A 21,349-nucleotide genomic window follows, 5' to 3' on the forward strand; every position below is an offset into this window, starting at 1 on the left:
GTATGTTGCGGGCGCAGGTCTTTTAGTCCACCGTACCTGACTACGGTAAAGTATTTTCTCACAGACTGTGGCACATATCGGTTTCATGGCTGCCACTCCGTTTCTGCTACCGACACCTTCATTCCTCTGGTTATTTCCCCCCTAATATGGCCTTACTACGCCTCTGACTGGCTTCTTTAGCCCTAAATAGATATCAGAGCAGGCCTCGATGAAGCTGCGTCATCATCCCTCTGTTCAAACCAATACACATGGCTGAATTTGATCACTCGCTCATTGGTGGACTTCAAGCTGTTTCCTCTCTCGCCATCAATTTCACGTTAAAGTCGTTGAAATACGCAACTCCCCCGGCAACCACAAATCTCCCTGGAGTGACAAGCTCTATATCAAAGCGCCGAATGATCTGTGGGTGTAAGGTTAGATTGATTCCGCAGTTTTCACCACCACATCCTGGCTCATCATGCTAGAGATGGACCTACCTCGGGAAGAAGCTTGTGCAATTCAATGATGGCGACGTCCTTTCCCAAGCATATCCGAGGTCCAATGCCAAACACAAAGCTGTGAAGCTCCATTTCGGCTGCTTTCTCTTTGCTGTCAAGCCATCGTTCGGGGCGGAAAGCCTCGGGATCTGGACCATACAGCACCGGATCCCGCTGCACGACGTATGCATTGCTCGTTATCTCCGTCCCCGGAGGAAGGAAGTGCCCATCGATCACTTTACCGGCCTTTCCAACCACGCGGCCAAAGAGATTATCGGCAGGCGGGCATAATCGAGTTGCTTCTTTGATGCATGCGCAAAAGAACGGCAGATACTCGCGTGTTTCTTCGTACTGGATTGGGTCCGACAATTTACCTGCACGATCAGCAGCTTCAATCTCCTCCCATGCACGTTTCAGCTTCTCGGGGTTCAAGGCCAGAAATCGTAGAGTGGCTCCGAGCGCGGTTCCAGTGGTGTCTGCTCCTGCTTGAATCAGGAGTGTTACATGGGCTCGCTTTTGGACTGGGCTGAGGGGCTTTCCATCCATTCGTGCATCTAGGCAACTATTGAAATGTTCAGCTCTTGCGCCATGTTGTGTGGGTCGTGCTTTGAACTAACTGTTGGAGGAAGTCTGGTTGATCCGAAGTCAAGCCGTCGCCCAACTTCTCTTCACGACGGGATACTTCCTTGTCAGCCCAATTCATCAGATACCCGAAGCCGTCTTTATCGGTAGCGCTGGGAAGGAACTTCTCCCCTATACCAGGGATGGACAGGATTTTCCGAAAGGAATTGCATCGTCCGGCAAATCCGAACAACGGGAGTCCTTTGCGCCAGCTGCCGAGGATCCCGCGCTCATCACGACTGTTTCTAACGAAACCCCAGGGCTCGGTGAAGGAGATCATGGTCATGATATCCGCGGCGAATTCACTGCTGCAAGTTAGTTACCTCGTTGATGGCCGTGCTTGAATACAACTTGCGCTACTCTTTCCGAGAGCAAGACAGTATCCTTGGCCTGTGCTCTTTCTGTCATCCTGCGGATGAAGAGACGGACCAGGTCGTCTATGCGAGGCTCCCAGTTATTCTTTAGAGACCCTATGGTCCACTGCACAAACATGAGCTGGTAAGCTGCTGAATAGAACACGGAGACAGATGCATTTTACCTGCTGACCGCCAAGAGCCTTCCTCAGGTTCTTATGCTCTTCGCCATCGAGTGTCGTGAAGAGGTGAGGCGGGCCCAGCGCCCCAGTTCCATAAAGGGACATTTTCGTGTTACATTTAGGGTCCCAGTATATCTCCTTGAGCGCGGACGGCTTTGGAAACAGTAACACCGTGGGTGAAATACGAATCGGCGTCTCAGCTATGGCGGGAGTGGCACTCAATCAACCAGCTGCTCCTGAAGCGGGAATGGGAAATGGTGGCTAAAGGAGGGGTTACGCACTCCCATATTTTCTTACCACACCCATGAGCCATTGCGGCTCAACCTTCAACACCGATATAACCGCAACTGACAGAGAAGTTGCGGCTGCATACCAGGGTCCGGGGTATTTCGAGAGTGGGTGCCAGTAGAGATTGTAGATGAAGCGGAGGCATACGAGGCTGGCGCCTACCACCCCAAGCAGAAGAACAGCAAACAAAGGTGAGATGCCGTGCGTAAGCACGGTATTCACGAGCATATTGTGAACTCAGTTTGAAGGGCAATGTTCTCGTCACAATGTTTTGTTGTAGCGTGACTTATGCCGATTACCCTGATCTAGGCTGTGCGCCTAGAGTTATAAAGGCTGGTTCAGAAAGCCGGCTACAGGACAATCCTAAATCCAGCCCTCAAGAAATTGTAGACAACAACTTCTTTCGGTTCTCGATGTCCGCAAATGGACACCATTCCCCGTGTCATGGTTGGTATTACCTCCCTGTCCATAACGCAGCTGAGACCAAGAATGATGCGCGCCCAGACAAGTTTGGTACGTGGGGAAACAAGAAGTAAGCAATCCACCAAGTGACTATAAACTGGAGAAAGTGGAGATCGCAAAAGTCCCCGTAGGCAGTCCCATTTCTCCGGACTCTGGTATTTCTGGGGTCCCCAAAAAACAGCTCCAGGCCAGACACAGCGCGGAGAACGAACGCCGAGCTAAGTAGGTGCTGATCGGCTCTTGATGTCGGTTGACCATTATAGTCAAGGGGATTGGAGCACGCAAAGGTTGTTCGTCCTCTCCACAAAATCACTGACCCCCCGAGTGTCTTCCGTAAAAACTCCGTGGATGCAGCCCGAAAAGATCGGCAAAGTAAGAATAAAAGAGCTGCGGGCAATACCGGGGAGATTTGAAACATCTGAGAGTGACAAGGTCCTCTGTAAAGACTCTGAGCGGCAATAATGACAACGATCCCAAGGATAGGCCGTTGCGAGGCTAGATTGTATCAGTTGTCCAAGAACTCAAAAGGCCTGTCAGAGCGAGATGGCGATCACTGGAGGAGAGTCCTCACCTCGCCGGTGACGCTTCCTATAACCATTGGGTCCTTTCTCGAAGCCAAATGTAACTTAAATTAAGAAGCTCTTGCGAAGAAGTTAAGAAAGGCAATCAGCGGACGCTGACGAGACTTGATGCAGCGGAGATAATTCACCGAGCTAAAGCATGGAGATCGAGCGCCGGTAGAACTTGCTTTCTGTGTAGCACCTTAGCGACAGGCTCGCAGCAAGGTCATGCATAATCGAGCTGCTCGAGTCAGGTAAGTGTATAGATGGCTAAGTCAGCGGAGGAAAGCTGCGAGTACGTAGTTGAGACCACAGCTCTCAGCAATACCCTGATGCAATTTCACTTGCATTTTTGAAACTCACCGCTGCAAAAGAACTAGTCAGTGTTCTGTCGATGGATGCAGTGCGTCTGATCCTAGAGTCTGATCTTGGAGAGTCTAAGATGAGATCATGTTAGCCCCAGAGCATTGCTCTAGGACAGGCACACCAAGACAGATGAGACTTCGGCCTCGTATTCCAAACTCTTCGCGGCTTTAGTCCCCCGTCCCGCTCTGTTGAACGAGCCTTGCCCCGCCTCCAGGGATGTAATAGTTGCAGCTTGATTGGGAAGAAGAAAGCCATGGTGGCTTGGCGGCCAAAGTCAACCCGATCTGGCATCAAAGGAAGAGTGCACCATGACCCAAGGTCTGTGGTATCAAAGTCATTCCCTCCAAGGTACTTGCCTTTCCCGCCAGGGTGCACGTACTGCACTCCTCAAGGCATTACATAACAGCGACATCATAGGGTGGACTAGGGACCAAGTATCCTAAGTGTACACTCATAATACCAGAGGTATGTGTCGCACCAGAAAATAGTGACGCATTTGCAATGGCAATGACATCGTCTTGACAAAAGAAAGGCATCAAATTGACATATCTTCCAATAGCTCAATGGGTTTGATATCAGAGGACAGGCCTTAGGATACTGTCGCTGTCATCTATTCGTATGTGTATATTTGTAAGTGAGACTCTCCTGACTCTTTCTCTACGACGACCGAGATTCTCTCGGCTCACTCCATTTATAACAAATTTATAATGAATTGCCTAGATCCAACACGACACCCACAAAGCACATTACCTTCGTCTACTCCAAACTCATGCCAGTTCCTTTCCACAATACTTTCATGGTTTTTCTGCCCCTCGTGTTTCACGTCCCCTTTGCCCTCCAGCCATGTCTTGCAATAGGTGGAATTTGTCCTTGATCACCATTCCGCGCAGATTCTATGCGCCTGAAACAATTTCTCCGGGGCTTTTGCAGAATTTTCGATATTGGTCGGCTTCAAGTGCCAACCATTGCTGCGTCGTCCTCTCTATCCCTCTCTAGGCATGAACTTCGAGCGCCTTCTCAATTCGTGCCCATACTTCATGAACAAGAAAGGAATCGGGATTGCTAGTGTAGCGATACCACCCAGAAGAGACATTCCCGGCCCAACACCCAGGGTGTTGAACATAGGGTTCGATAACAATGGGAATCCAGCTGCGAGCATTGAACGCAGTATGGTATTCGCCGCCACAGCCGAAGCGGCGAATTTCCCGTACGTGTCAACCAAGAAGGTGACGCACTGGCCGAAGATGATGAGGAAGCCGCCGCCGACGAAGCCTGTTGCCATGACAGGCACGATCCAGGGGATGCCAGGGCGTGCAGCCCAGCCGAACCAGAAAAGCCCAACTGTGAACAAGACACCGCCAACTGCCATCGTGGAGACAAGCTTCGGGCACGGCTTTCCCACCATTGGCGTCGACCTGGCGCTTATAGTAGACTGGCCGACACCCATGATGCCGGTGGCCGAAAGGACTCCAATGAAGAGACCCAGGAAGGGCAGAGAGCCCACCACAGGCGACCAGTGCCGATGTTCCTGGAAAACCAAGGGGAAGACTTCCGGACAAAGGTAAAGGAGCGCGTAGACGAACGAAGCATAGACCGCGATTGCAGATGCTTGCGGTTCCGTGCAGAGCATCTGCAGGGGACGGGCAAGCTGTTTCTGCACGATCGATTTGACGTCTAACTCAATCTGCTCGTGTGGGTTGTAGATATCCTGATTTCCCGTCTCCTTGCGTAGACGCTCAGCTTTGCGGTCCAGCAGCACAGGGTCGTACACCTCTGGCAAGAAGAACAATGAGACCCCGAAGGAGGAGAACACAATGATCGCTTCAAGATATTCTGTTCAACGCCAGCCTAGGTGCTGATTGACTGTAATGGCAGAGCCAATGATGGGGCCTGGAGTCGGACCACCGATGACTGTAACCGCGTATAGCATCATTGCATTGTTCCTCACTCGTGGTGGCCAGATATCCCCTAATGCGGCGGACACATTGCTGACGGGAGCAGAGCCAAACACCCCGGCAAAGAAACGCGTAACGAACACCGATGCCGTGTTCTTGCTGACAGCTGTGCCGATCGAGAACATGCCTAAACAGAACATAGCCGGCAGCATCGACATCCTGCGACCCCAGACTTCGGAGACGGGGGCCCAGAGTATAGGACCAAGAGCAAAACCGACTATGTAGAGCGAGACTACCAAGGCCACGACTTCATCGCCAACACCGACTTCCTTGGATATGTCGGATTCTGCTGGGGATATGATACTGGATCCAAGTGAAGCTGCCAGGGCGAGGAAAGCCAGTTGTGTCAATATAAAAACCTTCTTTGCCGTCGACCAGTTCATGGGATTCTCCGGGTCATCTCGATCCCAGACGACGAGATTTGGATCGGCGGTCTTTTGAGTCTTCCTTGATTCTGGATGTGGTAGCGGGTTCTCCTGGTGCTCGTCGCGCGCTGCTGGTGAGGAATTGCCCATAGTCAACGAATTTTGAGAAGGCGAGGGAGAACTCGCAGTAGGCAAGAAGAGACAAGAAGCATTCACGTCAGACATTTTTTGTGCAAAGGCAAAAGAAGCAGAATTTGAGACGTATTGTAGAGTGGGCCTCGTGCAGTGAAACAAGCAAGCATATACACACAGCAGCCATTGAAGTTCTTGATATAGCTCTCAAGGCGCCAATGTCCCTAACCAAGAAGGCGGCAAATGCGAGATCGAGGACGTGGTGGCTCCTCGGTGTCTGGAGAAAGAGCTATCGGCGCCGTTCGAAAAGAATAATAGGACTGCTGCAGCAAGTCAACACGCAAGGTCCTGGAAGGACCAGATTAGTGAACAGAAGGTGGTTATAAACAACGCGGTCTCCAGCCATGCGGTACGCCATTTCTCGCCCAATCCGGTAACCAACTCGACACTGAGTATAAATCAGGAAGCAAGAGGCGGAGTGATAACGAAACAATTAGATTGACAGGCGGTCCTTTGCGACAAGAACACATGGGAAAGAGGAAAATTCCGTTTTGTGTGCCTCGGAGACGGGGTAATAACAACCTGGAATCCGACCAAGAGATCTTTATCCTGTTTCTGGTCATTAGGAACGGAGCGGGTAGGATAAGGGAGAATAGTGGTCCATTGTTCTGCACATCGATTTCTTTCTTCTCAAGTTCTGCATCAAAATGCCAGATGCAAGGAGCGCAACAGCGGCTTTAGCCCAACATCGGAAAGGATCCAACAGAGGCCCTGGGGGTTTCCTTTGGAGCTCACAGGGTGGAGACACCAGGCCAGAGAGTTCCCAAGAACGGTACGCGGTCTCCAAGCGTCTGGTCTGCTGTTTCTTTGGAGCACATCCCATCTTCCAAGTTCCAACATGTTTCGGAGTTGATCTTCCTCTAGCTGCACGACCGACTCCCACCCTGTCACTGCCAACGAACCTCTCGACGAGCAAAACGTACCTCGCCATCAGCATCGACCTTGACGCCCGCTTCCGATCTTTCAATATTCTTTCACCTCTGCTGCACTGGATACAGTCGGACCTCACCACGTCGCCCACCTCGTCAACCCTATCTGCTCCTGTGGCGCCAATAGCCAGCTGGATCCCTCCGTCGCCGCCGGGACCCTCAGGGCCGCATCGTTACGGTTTTCTCCTGTACGAGTAGCCGGCTGAGTTCGATGCGAAGAAGTTAAGGAATCCAGACGGGAGGGAGGTCGGGTTGGTGGCCAGGATGCGGTGGGATGTGAGTTCATGGGAGAAGAAGGTCGGCTTGGGTCCCGTCATAGCCGCCAACTTCTGCTTCAGCAATTGAATGGAGGCCACCGTGGAAATGCAGATGAGTTAGAAGGATAGATCGATTGATCTATCTAGACTTCTGCAGCAGAAAGTGAGAGGATGAGGAGGAAATCCTTTCCTGCACCATTAGATGGTGAGTTGTTGTAGACAGAGAGATAGAAAACCCCCCAGTCCCATCCCACACACACTTTTTGTCCACTGAGTTGTCTGGTTGACGGGTCGCTTGAGGACCATGTCAGAATCAGAAAAAGTGCCATACAGCATGTAACCGACACGACATCCTTCTTCACATTTTCGGTATCCGTGTGCGGCTTCTGCCTTCGGGGGATCCCAATATTTGAGATTGGAGCTGGAGAGATATTGGGCTTCGGGATGAGAGTAGATGAGGTGCTGCTGCCAACGCCAAAAGTCCTCGAAGCTGCCTTTGGTGAGATGGCCGTCAAATGCCGGAGGAAAAGTTCCTGGGGAGCTGATACCCAAGATGAACGCTGTCGCTGGCGGTGCCAAAGAGCCAGGTCGGCAAGTAAACCCCTCGCTCAACGCCTTCGTTGGATAGAGTGGTGGGGCATTCAGGATTTCCATGATCCATGGAACAATCATCCCAACGGGAATCAACCTCGGGCCAAAACTCGTACCCGTCATCCGACAGGCAGTTAAGCAGATTAGAGATTGTCAACAAGAAACTCCAGGTCCAAGGTTCCAAGGCAATAGTCCCCAGTCCACTGAAGGTCGAAATGGGCGCGATCACCCATCGGCTCTCTAGTCGACCTAGGGGTTCTTGGAGCTTGCCCAGGACCAGGTACCATCGAGTCTGGTCGTCTTTGTCCCAGCCGTGAGTGCGGCACACAGCTTGACGATATCACCAGATCCAAAATCCTCAGGGATCGTTTCCTTCTCATCCCGCTCTTTGACTACCTCCACCATCTTCCCCCTTTTGGACGTGAAGATCTTGACGGGGTAAGGACGAAAAGTTATCCGAGGACATTGTGGGTCCAGGCGGGGACAAAGGTTTGTTAGCTTGCGAAAGCATGTATGGTTATGGCCAAATGTACTTTCTCTGAGATCAGATGGCAATGTACCACCTGAGCCTGATAAGGCAGGGGGCTCGCCTGAGGAGGAGGTAGGGCACAACCTGAGAGGCCGCTGCGTCCTTGAGTGAGAGAATCGTGCTGTAGCGGCTTCAAGGACTCGAACTCGGCGACGCTTCTCTGGAAAGGCCTGGAGGAGGTGGCTTTGTTGGGCAGCCTCAGAGCCTGGGTGGGTGCCAAGGGCCCAATTATAAGGCAAGTAAGGTGCCCTACAGCTAGGGAGATATAGGTAATCGCTTACCCAGCTCGCGAGCCCGGGAACAGCTCAGGGCGGCACGGCACGCGGGCGCTAGCAGCGATCCGGGGTGCTCTCAAAATTTGGCAGATGAAGACGAGGTCAATCGACATCGAGCTCACTTCGACCCTCACCCGACCTACGCCTCTTGTAAACACCACTCGCCTCCCCACTCACCTCGAACTCTCCTAAGCAGCCAGCCAGATTCTCACTGCTGAAATCTTCAGATAATGGCTTTCAGATCAGCTTTGTACCCTGATTCTTGGACTCTGGCGAGATTCGCCTGCTACATCTTGCACGAAACTACGAGCATGGTATAATTTGCAGCATGACGCGGCACAGCCTCACAGACAATATCAAGTTCACTGCCATCTCGTACGCTTGGGGCTTCATCAATGTGATATACCCAATTGAGTGTAATGATCAGGAAGTCCTCATCTCCGAGAGCGTCCACGGGGCAATGCACGCTCTCCTCGATCTCGACCTATGCGGCTCGGCCGGCTTCCCTCTATGGATTGACGCTTTGTGCATTAATCAAAGCGATCTTGGAGAGAAAACACGTCAGGTTAGACAGCTGAAAGAAGTCTACTCGCGCGCTGAATTTGTCGTCGGTTGGCTCGGTCAAGAGACCCCAGGTGATGAGAGGGCGATTGCGTTGATGAAGAAGCTGTACGGTATAATCGGCGGCCCACGGGAAACGGACGACGCGTTGCTGCTCCGCCGCCGCAAGGAGTTTGCAAAAATAACACTCACGGGCCCAAACATCGTCGATGTGCCGACAATGGCTGATAATCTATGGCGGGATGTTGCGTCTTTCATAGAAAAGCCATGGTTCGGCCGCGTTTGGATCATCCAGGAATATATTTCGGCTTCGAAGTTCATCTTCCTGTGTGGCCACACCGGCATTGCTGACACGCCTATTTTTCAGCCGATGAGATATCTGCATGCTTACCATCCAATTATTTACTCGATCTTCCAAGGTCATGGATGTTCAACACCAACGAAGATTAATGCTCTTTCCAATCTAAGAAATTATGTTGGGGGAGCATCTTCGGCACAAGAAAACTCACCAAAACCCTCAGATTTGATGCACTGCATAGCCATGAGTCGGAGGTTTGCGGGGACCGATGCTCGTGACAAGATATTCGCTCTGGCGTTACTGTGCGGTACGACGCACTTGGACTTGATTGACTACACTCAGGATTTAAGGACGGATCTAGCAAATACAGCTCAACACCTCCTGTCCACTAATGGCATCCACTTACTTGCACTCTGTCGGCTTTATGATCGGGTGGAAGGCTTGCCGTCGTGAGTGCCGAGCTGGTCTAGCAACCAATGGCTTCTTCACGCCGAGCTGCCTAGCAAAGATCCCACGGACTTCCACAGCGGAGACGGCGAGTGGAGATTTGAGGTTGATAAATCCGAGGTATGTGACTGTATGTCAGAATGTCTACGACGAACCCGAGACTGATACTATTCCTCAAGGGTCTGATTGTGTCCTCGCACCTCCTAGATCAGATCAAACACGCTATGGAACCTATTTACATCAGGAGTGTAGACCAGGAACCTTTCCCAAAGATTATGATGCTCACGATCGGATATATGCTGAAGTTCGGCAAGATGTCTCTGCAAGGGGAGTTGTCTCGACTTCTTCGCTCAAAAGAGTTTGTTGACTGCCTTCAATCGTATCCTTCCGCTCTTCCAGTCTCGGAAGCTTTTGTGCGAAGTCTCCTAGTTGAGAAGCCTCAGATCTGCCTCGCTGAACTGAAAGCCAACGTGGAAAATTTTGAGAGTTCGCTGAAGCTCCTGGCTTCATCACCAGACACAGAGCAATGGTCGGCCAAATGGGACAGTCTGGCATCTGTCTTATCGGTAAAAAGGCGTACTATGGGGTTCGCCAGACTATCGACAATCGCCATGGCTGGGATATGGGCCACTACAGGACTTCTAAGATCCGGTTCCGGTCGATCTCTTCCCGCCCAGCTACGTATCGCCCAGCGACTTGCAGCTCTGGGCTTTTTCACCGCTGCCTGTTTCAATATCCTGGATATAGCCCTGGGTTGGAAGGTGGCGCTTCTTCAGAAGCGGCTGGAACAGCTCCAGAGCGTTATGGCACGAAGCGGGATATATATCACCCTGGCCAGCATCTGGGACCGCAGGCTATGTCTCACGGAGAGAGGCTATATAACATGGGCACCCAAAAATGCAGCAGTGGGTGACGAGATACGTCTTCTCATGGGCGCCAAGCTACCATTCATTGTCAGCAGACAAGCAGTCCGCGAAGGATCAAGTCTGCCTTCATACAACCTCGTTGGAGATTGCAAACTTTACGGCCTAGACGTGGCTGACATTGACATTCACCTGTCAGCCAAGCCGGCGCAGACTCTCAGAATAGTCTGACTTCCCTACGTAAGCCTTCAGCTCTTCCTTACTTTGTGCTGGCGAAATCGAATTGTCTTGGGGATGAAGAGAATATATTGTATTTTTTGAGGGAAGACTAGTACAGGAATTACCTTGTAAGTGCCGGTACTAAGACGCGAGAGAAAGGTGATCACTCACAAGGCTGAGTATAGGGCGGCATCACCGTCGTCCTAAAGAGGGCTAGTGGCTGAGCCGGCGTCGATTTATCTCGTCTTCGCATTTCGACGCATTCTTCCCCCATACACGAGACACTATTTGCAGGACAGTCCCGCTTAGAAGTCGTGCAAAGAAGCTCTGTAACATGTGATGCTTTATTGTTGTTGCCGTCGAGGCCTGAATACCTTTTTTCGGCCCACGCAGGGGCACATCGCCGGCCTCGATTTCCATCGAAAGAGACTCCTCACCTCAGCCTCGACCTCGAAGCCATGGAAACATGATAGCATCGAGTTGCCTGTCGGAGTGAGTGGGCGCGTGAGGCTCGAGTACGGGAAGCCCCTCGACGAAACAGTCATCTGCTAACGATCATAGTATCTTTTCTCCGTACCGTCGCATCGCAAAGCAGCATGGACCACGAAATCTACTCGTTCACCTCCCTCCTGGTCCTTCCATAGATACAACCGACACCGCGTCGATCGACGTCCTCTCTCAGCTGCAAAACAGCTTCCCACCATCGACATCGCTTGTCTCGATACAATACAGGCTGGGGGATGGCATAGACACAGCGGTCTCGCCGGCGTGCTTTCCGGTGCCCGTCCACGACGTCTCAACCGCATTCGAATATCTCACGTCTCCAACTTCTCCAATCAATGTGGACTACGAGGAGCCACCGAAGATATGTCTCTTGGGAAGCAATATAGGAGGCGCGCTTGCGACCATGCTGGCCCTGACGGAACCGAATGAAATCCATGCTCTTGCCGTGATTGAACCAATGGTCGATTGGTCGGGATTGGACGATGTGGTCGAACAACTGCGCGCTAGTGAGACCTCCACCATCCCACAGAAGAGGCAGAAACAGAGAGTCACAACCCGCTACGGTGTGGAGAACCAGGCAGTCATGGCTGCGGCGGAAGAGCTGATCAAAATGCGCTCGAAGCTGTTCCAGACGCCGTCCGCATACTTCGACCCATTTGCAAGTCCTATGCTGTTTCTTCGCGCCCCGGGTAAAGACACACCCCTGGCAACCCCAGTACCAGACCAGTGTCAGCTCGACAGCTATGGGGGCTATGACTCTCTTGGCCCCGCCACCCATGACTCGCAGCGGTCCAGCTCTTCAACACTGACGAGCTCGTCAGGCTCACCGTACGACACGAGTGAGCCTTCAGGTGTTGAAACTGGTACCGAACCGAGCTCAGCATCCACGATCCAACCGCGCCGCCGAAAAGTTCTCAGGCGCTGGCCTGCTGTCGGGCTCCCTGAATCCGTCACACTGCCTTATGTGAACATCTTCGTGCATCCCCAAACTCCACGAAATGCTCAACAGCCCGGCTCCGAGGCAGAAGATCTTGGTAAAGGCCATGCAGCTCTGATGCGGGCCCAGGGACTCGAGATGGCTGAACTAATGCGGCGTGCTTGTTTTATGGGGCGGGAGAAGAGTTTCGCTGAGGAGCGTGTCCAGGTCTATGGACAGGGACAGGATCAGCAGACGACGGGCGAGGTTGAGCAAGACTCTGAGCGCCGCGTTGGGAAAGATAGAGTACATCTACATGAAGGAACGGCATTGACGAAGGCAAAATTACAACAAGGTGCAGTTGACTGGGTCGCGGGAATGTTTGCGAGAAATTAAGGGCGAGATAATTGACGCCTTCGTTTCTTCTTGTCGTCGAGCCAAGGCCACCGAACAGTTCAGTATGTGCTGTTGATAGAATCTCATGGTCGTTCCGTGAGAGGTCCTGTGATCTACATTCTTCACAAGGATGAAATTACCTGTTCTACCTTCCCCTTCACCAGGACATGACAGAGGATGCACCCGCACAGCTGTTGAGTGGAGCTCTATACTTCTCGTACGAAGATAGGAAATTTGTCATCAATGAAGAATCACCAATTATGACTACTACACAAGGTTGATATCGGCCTTTAAAGTTTATACCGTATACCAGAGGGCCCTGAGCACCCTTGCCACGCCACTTGTATAACGTACTTGATAGTTTTGCCATACCCCAGTCCAGTGTTCACAGTTCTCAAATCCCCTATGGTCTTGCATTTTACCACCACCGTTTCATCAGTATCTCCTAGCGTACTACCTCTCCTTCTGTCCGAGCACGATGGTGACTGTTGCTATTGCTGGCGGGACCGGAAGTAGGGTTTGATGGAATCCCCGAAGAAGAAAGGGCTGATCGTGGCCAGATGTTGCTCGCGAGGTGATCGACGCCATCCAAGCAAAGAAGATGCACCAAGTCATTGTGCTGAGCAGACGAGTTTGTCTAGCCCTTCCCCGAGGGCCCTTTTTCAAACATGATTTCGAAACAAATCCTAAATCAATTAAAGGCAAATGTAGACGACTTGCCCAGCGGTGTTCAGTGTGTTCAAGTAGACTACGAGGATCCAAAGTCCCTTGTCCGAGCATTCCAGAATGTAGACACGATCCTCTCTTTCCTGGCTATACCGGATCCATCCAGAATGGTGCGCTACCAAAAGAATATGATCGACGCAGCACTTGAGACAGGCGCCCGAAGATTTGCGCCGTCCGAATGGGGGAGGTATGGCTCCCACACCCTCAGATTGCCTTGCAGGAGAGCTGAATGGAGCCGCGCAGCCGCGGGGTTGGTGGAATGGCGCTCTATGCATTCAAAGGCGAGGTTGAGACATACCTGGAAAAGGTCAATCAACAAACAAAGGTGAGTCAAAGACCGTTTGAACGACCTAGCCACAGAGCCTAAAGTCGATTGCTAGAAGTTGGAGTATTGCCTCTTCCAGCCTGGGTACTTTACAAATTATTTCGGCTATCCTCATTCAACGACAAAGCACTTTGCAATGAGTCCGGCCTATGTTGACTTTGAAAATCGACGCGCCATCATGGTCGGTGATGGGAACCATGAACTCACGCTTACGACAGTGCAAGACATGGCCAACGTGGTAGCTGAAGCGTTGGCGTATGAAGGAGAATGGCCAGTCAATGGCGGCATTCGCGGCTCCCAAACAACCATCGCACAATTGGTACGCCTGGGAGAAGAACTTAGAGGTTTGTTCCCCTTCCCCGAGGAGGACATCTTGTGCCGAATACAGATATGACCAGAGATGGCATGTTCACTGGCAACCGGGCTGATAAACTATTAGGCCCCTTCAACGTAGACAAGGTCTCTTTGGAAGATCTCATGAACGGAGAACTCAAGAAAACTTGGTGGCCTCCGACCTATCACAGTGCAACACGCGAGCACTTTGAAGAAATGTCGAAGCTGATAGTCAGGGTGTTTTTGGTGGGGGTTACCAGAGGAGGGTGGTGTGTCTCTGACGAATGGAACAAACGACTGGTAAAGTTTCGTTTTACCAGCGCAGAAGAATATTTAAGGAAGATCTGGGGGAACGAGTCCTAGTGTGACATCTCGTGGGAGAGGACTTCTAGGTACTCCGTATATGGCTCGATAGGTTGTTAGGGATCCCTCCCCAAGCACAGCAAACAGGCTAAGCAAAGGGCGCAGAAGACCTGGCAAGTCCCTGCTTTTACTCCCACTCTGCTGCCTATGTAGCCTTAGATATGGCGGTGCGAGAGGAAGCGGGCGATTGGTCTAGGGCTACACGGGGTGGTCGTCCAGGGCGAACTAGAAACATGTCCTTAGGTAAGCACTGCGAATAGCTCCACCACTCCTTTTGGCTATAACCCCCAAGACCCACTTTACAATTTACGCAGGATGGAATCAGGCTCGGCACCAAAATTTCTCCCACATCTTGGAAACGACAGCGTCGGCCATGCATAAGATCGTGGGGTCCCACGCAGATAACGGCTGATCTGTCAGATCCGCTCGAACAAGGATATAGCCGGGTTCCGTCCTCAGATCCCTCGGAGTGTTCGAGGGAGAAGCAAAATTGGCCGAAAAAAGATGCATGCCTCGGTTGGTGCTCACCTGCAATCAATTCACAACGGCATTATATAGGCCCAAGCCCATGACACGGGGGTGTGTGGGAGAATGTCAGGCGACTATTGGCATCCTCTGGACAAATAAATCCCACCAAACCGACGTTTTCAAACGGAATACTCCCCGGACCTCAGGCTACGTCTCATTCGTTGCACCGCCATGTCGACCAAGGGACACGACGACATTGCCGCCGTCCACGGCGAGAACATCCTTCAACGCACTGAGACCGCAGACAGCGTCATGATGCCCGTGCCACGCGACGTCTTTGAGAAACTCTACCTGAATCCGAAGCCCCCTGGATCCGGTCGGCTGTACCGCACCTTTGCGAACCCAACGCCCGTGGCGCTCATGGGGTTCCTGCTCTCCGCGTTCCCAACCGGGTGCATCTTGCTGGGATGGAGAGGCTCCGGGGGAAACGGCGCAGCCATTTTGTGAGGATTTTACAGGTCCACCCCTTGCCACGCAGAGAAGCCTCAGCTGACTCGCGATCGCTCGCTTTTTTCCAAAAGGCCGGTCTACATCTTTTACGGCGGCATTGTCCAAATGGTGGCGGCGGTGGGCGAATGGATCATTGGCAACACATTTTCCTGCACCATCTTCTTCACCTATAGTATGTCCGCCCCGGTCGCTTTTCGCCTGGAGGTGTCCCCATTTATTCGGCTTTGCTGATATGAGAGAGAGCGATCCAGGTACCTTCTGGCTCGTCCACGGTTGTTCCATGATTCCATGGTTCGGTGTTGGAGTCAATTACTCTCCGACAGGGGACAATCTCGATGGTCAAGCGACGCCCGAGTTTTTCGCCACTACAGGTCAGTAATCGGCTCGTGCATATAGTGGCCACATAGATCGGCCTTGGAAGGGAGACTGATCGGGGTGCGGTGATAGGGTTTTTCTTTGTCTTTCTGGGATTGGTGTCCTTGGTCTACCTGGTCGGCGCGCTGCGGACGAATCTTTGCCTTGTCTTTGGACTCGTCACCTTGATTCTCGACGTCGGTTTCTTCACCGGGATATACTTCAACTTCGCTCTCGGAGATCTCAGTGCGGCGGCGCGTTGCCAGAAGGTATGCCTCTTCATCGTCGCTCCAAAAGCGCTCCTTCTGTGTCGAGTAGTCCAACTGATTTCCCCTTGTAGGCTGCTGGCGTCCTCACCTTTATAATCTGCTTCCCTCTGGGATGGTTGTTCATGGCCGAGATTCTCGAAGCCGTCGATTTCCCTCTTGTGGTTCCCGTGGGCGATCTGAGTCGGAGGTTCCGTGGCCGCAATCAGAGGCACCGCAATCATGCTGGTGAACCGTAGCCGTAAGGTTTCTGGCCAGTGACCGAGTTCGATAAAGACAAGCTGAAAACTGTGGGAATTGGCCTGGGGAGGAGCGTGTCCAGACCAAAGGACAAAGATTAGAAGTCCTCAAAAATTGTACATGTGCTTGCAGAAAATATACAGTGAAGACTTCCGTCACCACGCGTACTATGGATGTAAACAAATTGTACATGTACTTGGAGAAAATATCCAGTGAAAACTTCCATCACCACGTGTACTATGGATGTAAAACCTTGTCGCAAATCCTCGAAGTCGCTCGTGTGGACGCCTCGACCATTGACTTGTCACCGCGCTGCAGAAGATCGCAGAAGACCAACGTAACCACAATCGTGAATCCCCGTCCTGAAGTTGAAAGATGGCCAAATCAAGAACTCGCGGGAGAAAACAAAGCCCCGTCGGCATCAAGATTGGGCACACATTGTGATCTAGTCTCTCAGAGCTTTGCGCGCTGGGATTTGTTCTCTGCTTCCACCATGGCTTTGAGCTCGCGCTTCAACACCTTGCCGGTCGCGTTCCGAGGCAAAACATCCAAGAAACGCACACCCCCAGTCAGCTCCTTATATTTGGCCAGCCTCTCCTTGCAGTAGTCGATCACCTCGTTCTCCGTCAGCGTCGCCCCCGCAGGGCTTCTCACGACGTATGCTCGAGGATGTTCGACATCAGCGTCGACGATGCTAGGAACCCCAATCACCGCGGCATCCGAGATGCTCGAATGGCTGAGAAGAACCCCTTCAATCTCCGCAGGGGCGACCTGAAAAGCGCGGACTTTGATGAGCTCCTTTTTGCGGTCGACCACGTACCACTTCCCGCCCGCGGATGAGCAGTACATGACATCTCCAGTCTTGTAGTAACCCTGGCTGTCAAAGGACGCGGCGGTGGCGGTGGGGTTATCGAGATAGCGAGAGATCACCGTCGGGCCTCGTATACACATTTCTCCGACCTTGTCCAAGCCGAGAATTTCCTTGCCATCTTCGTCGATGAGCCTAAAGGGCCGGGTTAGCTGACATCGGGTCAAGTTGGCTTCTCCAGGGGTCTGTCTCGTACTTTGCATCGAGATTGGGCAACATCCGTCCCACGCTCCCCGTGTCGTCGGACTCTGGATATCGGAACGTCGTCGCAATGCAGGTGGCTTCGGTCATCCCCCACACCTGCGTCACCCGGGCTTCGTCGCCCAAGATTCTTTGCAATGCCATTTGATTGTCTCTCCCCAATGGTGCCGCGCCTACGATGACGACTCTGAGAGACTGCAAAGAATACTTCTGAACATGGGGATGTTTGATGATCGTCACCGCCACGGGAGGCACGAGAGTCAGGTCGGTGATCTGGAATTTTCCAATTGTCCCCAGAAACACTTCGACCTCGAAGCGACGGAGGACGTAGCTGGTGATGCATCTCCGCAGAGGGGAGACGTGAGACATTGGCGCCGTGGCCGCGTGGAACATGGGCAGGTAAAGCAAGCGAGAGACCTAATTCACAGACGTGAGCGTGAACGAGCATGTATGGTAACCTCTATCTGTCTGTCTCAGCACGTGCACCCTTACCTCGTACGGGACCTTGTGAGATTCGGTGACCAAGATGTGCTGAGCAATCAAATTTCGGTGTGAGATGACCGCGGCTTTAGGAAGGCCTGTCGTACCGCTGCTGAAAAAGTAGGCTGCTGGAGTAGCCGCACACTGTTCTTCATCGTCAAAGGAAACCCAGTCGCGCTGCCCATGCTCAAGCAAAGTTCTCCAGGACAAGAACCCCCGACGAAGTGGTTGTTCTGGTTGGTCGAAGATCAGCACGGGTGGCATCCCTCTGTCGAGATGCTTTGAGGCTTCGACGACGTCGAACACTTTGTCTGGCTCCGTAATAACGAAACCAACTCGAGCAGTCTTGAAATGGTGACTGAGTTCGGTCGCCGTGTAGGCGGGATTCGTCCCCGTGAAGACGGCCCCGGCCGCCAGGATGCCCAAAACAAGGATCGGGTAATATATCTGCTTTGCTTGAGTACGGTGCGCAGGCTGATTCAAGGTTATCCCGTGGACTTACATCGTTAAATGCATGGATACAGACGCAATCGCCGGGTCTGACGCCTGTGGCATGGAAGCCGGCCGCCAATTTGCGGATGAGAATCAAGGCCTGGTCTCGGTTGATTGATCGTTCAGGCCGGACCGCATCGACATAGATCTAGAACCAAGTCCCGAGTCAGCCATCGATCAAGGCCCGTCACCAGACAGGTTGGAGTCGAGGAATGCTGGCTCCTACCGGCCGGCCTGGTTGAGTTTCTTCGTGCTCAAAGATCCATGATAGGATGTCCTTGTTGGGGATAACCACGTGGCTATCTGCAAGGAAAGGCATACTGTCTCACCCAGAACCAAGTATGATCAAGAACACAGCAGCCTTGTCGTCACTGAACGAACCTGAGATCTTGACACATGGGGGACACAAATAGGAGTACCTACTTTATGCCACATGATTGAGGGAAGCCGAGGTGGATGCTCAACGTGGCGGCGAATTCGCTCCTTACGATCATAGTCACCGGCCGCTCCATTCTAGGAGCTGGGCAGGCTGGGATGCCTGGAGCCTGGAACGCTGGACATCACTGGCCGCAGAAAGATACAGCCTCGTTCAGCTGCAGGAACTCTAGATAATGGACCGAGACTCCCCGAGATCTTGTTTGTCACATCTCATTTCGGCTGTGACCATCGCCTCGTCCCTTGGATGTGAAGTCGAGAACTAGTATCAGCTATGTAAATCAACATCAATATGCCCGACAGTCAACTAGCACGCTTACTCAAGCTGGTCGACGAGGCAGGCCCCGGTGCCGAGGTTGGTCGGCTAATTTGGAGGAAAATTGCGGCTCTTTATTGTCGTCGGTCCTTGGTACTCAGGTACTCAAGCCCTGCTTCTGTGCATAGCGCGGAGGGTGGAGAGATGATGGAGCAAAGTGCGTGCACCGTCCTCCACCCTCTACATCCACTCCCTCGCCACGGTCAGAGTGTGGTCACGTAATAGGCCGTTCAAATGACCTCGTCTTTACAAGGTGCTGGCGTCTTTCCCCAGACTGCCTGTGGGTGCCTGCAGGTGTCTGAGCGCTCCCACTAAATCAATCACCAGGCGTTCCCCCCATTATCCCCAGGTGCCCCAGGCGCCCCCGGCCCCTGTAGCTCCGCCGAACTTCGGGATTCGACTCTGGGCTCAGAGGATCAACGCCAATAGCACTCCGCAACTCGCTTCTCCTTCTCCGTATGGCGGAGAATGACACGAAGACAACTGCACGGTTTGTACCGCGGCACCTTGGCGAAACTTTATAGTCACTACCAGTAATAAAACAGAGACGCTTGGACAAGCGTGTCCTTGCACGCTTTGTTGAAGTTCGGGACCGACTCATCAAACAAACCGAATACGGAGGTTTTCTCGAACACGAATGCCCTCTTGACAAGTAATGCGCTCAGCGGTTCATGCCAGCAATGACTGACACAACGCAACCACCGTCCACCGACAAAAGAGCCGGCGTTGCATGTCTCGCTTGCAGGGGCCGAAAGGTTCGCTGTGATGTTCAACTGCGAGGCATTCCCTGCGCGAACTGCGAACACGATTCGGTCCAGTGTTATATTCGGAGCAACAAGCGTGGACGGTACGTGAATCAGCCCGAGCACCACTTTGTCACTGTGCAATGGCCGACTAACCATGAGTCGCATCAGCAGACCAGCTAGGGCTCGAAATGTCGGCGGGGAGAAAGGATCAAAGCAACAAGCAAAAGACGATTCCCCGGCGAACGCTGAGCGGATCGTGGCTGACGGCCTCCCATCGCAACGCATTGGGCATGCGATTCATACTACTCAATGGTTACCCGAAGTGGTGGCGGAAGTCTCAACGGACGTCCCGGTGCAGGGCGCGCCCTTTTCTACTCCAAGTACGCCGCTGTTCATTTCAAAGTCGCCGAACATGATTGCCGGAGAATCTGACCCGTGAACAATATTACAGTCGCGGTCACCAACGCCTTGCAAGACGAGAATCTCCATCAGGAACTTTCTTATGCCGACCTGATCGGAACCAGCATACGCCAAACGTTGCCGAGCTGCCCACAGACTCTTAGTCCCAGGTTGGCTTCACCTGCACGCGACCGAACCCCTTCTGTTGGGCGCGGCTGGACAGGAACAGATAACGATGCTCTGCCATCATTCATCAAGCCTATTTCCGAGGCGCTCGATCCGGACAATCTGGACTTCCTTCGCAAAAAAGGTGCACTTCAGATTCCAGCCCGGGAGTTGCGAGACGAGATCATCAATTGCTATCTGCAGTATGTGCATCCCCAGCTGCCTGTGCTGGATGAATCGACACTTCGGGAAATTGCACGAGACCCCTCAAGCATGAAAATTGCTCCGGTGAGTATACTTCTCTTTCAAGCCGCCATGTTCTCCGCAGTCCACTTCATTGCCGTCGACTCAATTCGCAGGGCCGGGTTTGATCGGGCGCTGGACATCCGGAGGGCGTTCTACGCAAAGGCGCGCGTGGGTGCTAGATCCCCCTTGAGTCGATACGCTGATGCTCACTGCGCGCACAGCTCCTCTACGACTTTGACGTTGAATCCGACCGTCTGGTGATCGTACAATCGCTGATTTTGTTGGCCTACATGTCCGAGACACCAGGGGACGCGAAAGGGGGGTGGCACTGGATTGGTGTGGCTCACGGTCTGGCGATGACACTGGGACTGCACCGAAAGGTGGACTATGCCACACTGGACCCTCGGGAAAGTCGACTGAGGAGGAGGATCTGGTGGTCGTGCTACATGCGAGATCGCACCCTCGCATTGGCAATGAATCGACCGTGGAGGATACGCGACGAAGATTTCGACACTCCGATGCTCACCTTGGCCGACTTCGACCTCGGTGTGGATCAGGGGCAGCATCAGTCGCCGCCAGATACAGACCGGCAAGAGGCGACGAGTCTGACGCAAGTCACAGTCAGTCTCGCTCAACTGTGCACCCAGATCAGTGACATTCTCGACATACACTTCTCGACGCTTCCGGAAGAGGCTTCTGCGCCGCCGTCACACCCGCCAGACGGAACCGGACTCACGGCGACCCTGTACTTCGCCAAAAGCCAAATCAAGCAGATTGACGGGGTCGTGGCGTGCGATCGAAAACTGCAGTC

At 52.7% G+C, this 21,349-nt stretch overlaps 5 protein-coding genes across 5 annotated transcripts; 4 read left to right on the forward strand and 1 right to left on the reverse strand.

The window, feature by feature from the left end:
• Window positions 1–283: 283 nt before the first annotated feature.
• Window positions 284–5,853, reverse strand: PV07_07263 (uncharacterized protein; the record flags this gene model as incomplete). The annotated part of the gene is made up of 5 exons (XM_016394330.1): window positions 284–400; window positions 477–1,038; window positions 1,094–1,402; window positions 4,343–5,141; window positions 5,211–5,853. 5 exons carry the CDS (start codon window positions 5,851–5,853, stop codon window positions 284–286), a joined length of 2,430 nt encoding a protein of 809 aa, XP_016247749.1.
• Window positions 5,854–6,467: 614 nt separating this feature from the next.
• On the forward strand, window positions 6,468–6,947 carry PV07_07264 (uncharacterized protein; the record flags this gene model as incomplete). The annotated part of the gene is made up of 1 exon (XM_016394331.1): window positions 6,468–6,947. The coding sequence occupies one exon, from the start codon at window positions 6,468–6,470 to the stop codon at window positions 6,945–6,947; it is 480 nt and encodes a 159-aa protein (XP_016247750.1).
• A 1,782-nt stretch (window positions 6,948–8,729) lies between these two features.
• On the forward strand, window positions 8,730–10,801 carry PV07_07265 (uncharacterized protein; the record flags this gene model as incomplete). The annotated part of the gene is made up of 3 exons (XM_016394332.1): window positions 8,730–9,709; window positions 9,764–9,827; window positions 9,887–10,801. 3 exons carry the CDS (start codon window positions 8,730–8,732, stop codon window positions 10,799–10,801), a joined length of 1,959 nt encoding a protein of 652 aa, XP_016247751.1.
• A 271-nt stretch (window positions 10,802–11,072) lies between these two features.
• Window positions 11,073–12,880, forward strand: PV07_07266 (uncharacterized protein). Its single transcript, XM_016394333.1, has 2 exons — window positions 11,073–11,304; window positions 11,351–12,880. Exons 1-2 carry the CDS (start codon window positions 11,129–11,131, stop codon window positions 12,603–12,605), a joined length of 1,431 nt encoding a protein of 476 aa, XP_016247752.1. The 5' UTR covers window positions 11,073–11,128; the 3' UTR covers window positions 12,606–12,880.
• A 2,171-nt stretch (window positions 12,881–15,051) lies between these two features.
• On the forward strand, window positions 15,052–16,189 carry PV07_07267 (uncharacterized protein; the record flags this gene model as incomplete). Its single annotated transcript, XM_016394334.1, has 5 exons — window positions 15,052–15,323; window positions 15,402–15,502; window positions 15,582–15,701; window positions 15,778–15,953; window positions 16,025–16,189. The coding sequence occupies 5 exons, from the start codon at window positions 15,052–15,054 to the stop codon at window positions 16,187–16,189; spliced, it is 834 nt and encodes a 277-aa protein (XP_016247753.1).
• Between the last annotated feature and the right edge of the window lie 5,160 nt (window positions 16,190–21,349).

Source organism: Cladophialophora immunda (genome assembly GCF_000835495.1).
Source record: "Cladophialophora immunda strain CBS 83496 unplaced genomic scaffold supercont1.4, whole genome shotgun sequence".
Classification (NCBI taxonomy): Eukaryota; Fungi; Ascomycota; class Eurotiomycetes; order Chaetothyriales; family Herpotrichiellaceae; genus Cladophialophora; species Cladophialophora immunda.

Excerpts from the sequence above, each read along its gene's own strand:
- PV07_07266 (XM_016394333.1), top strand. The coding sequence starts at position 11,129 with ATGCTTTATTGTTGTTGCCGTCGAGGCCTGAATACCTTTTTTCGGCCC. Across the intron at positions 11,305-11,350 it reads AGTGGGCGCGTGAGGCTCGA|TATCTTTTCTCCGTACCGTC; the intron begins GTACGGGAAGCC and ends TAACGATCATAG.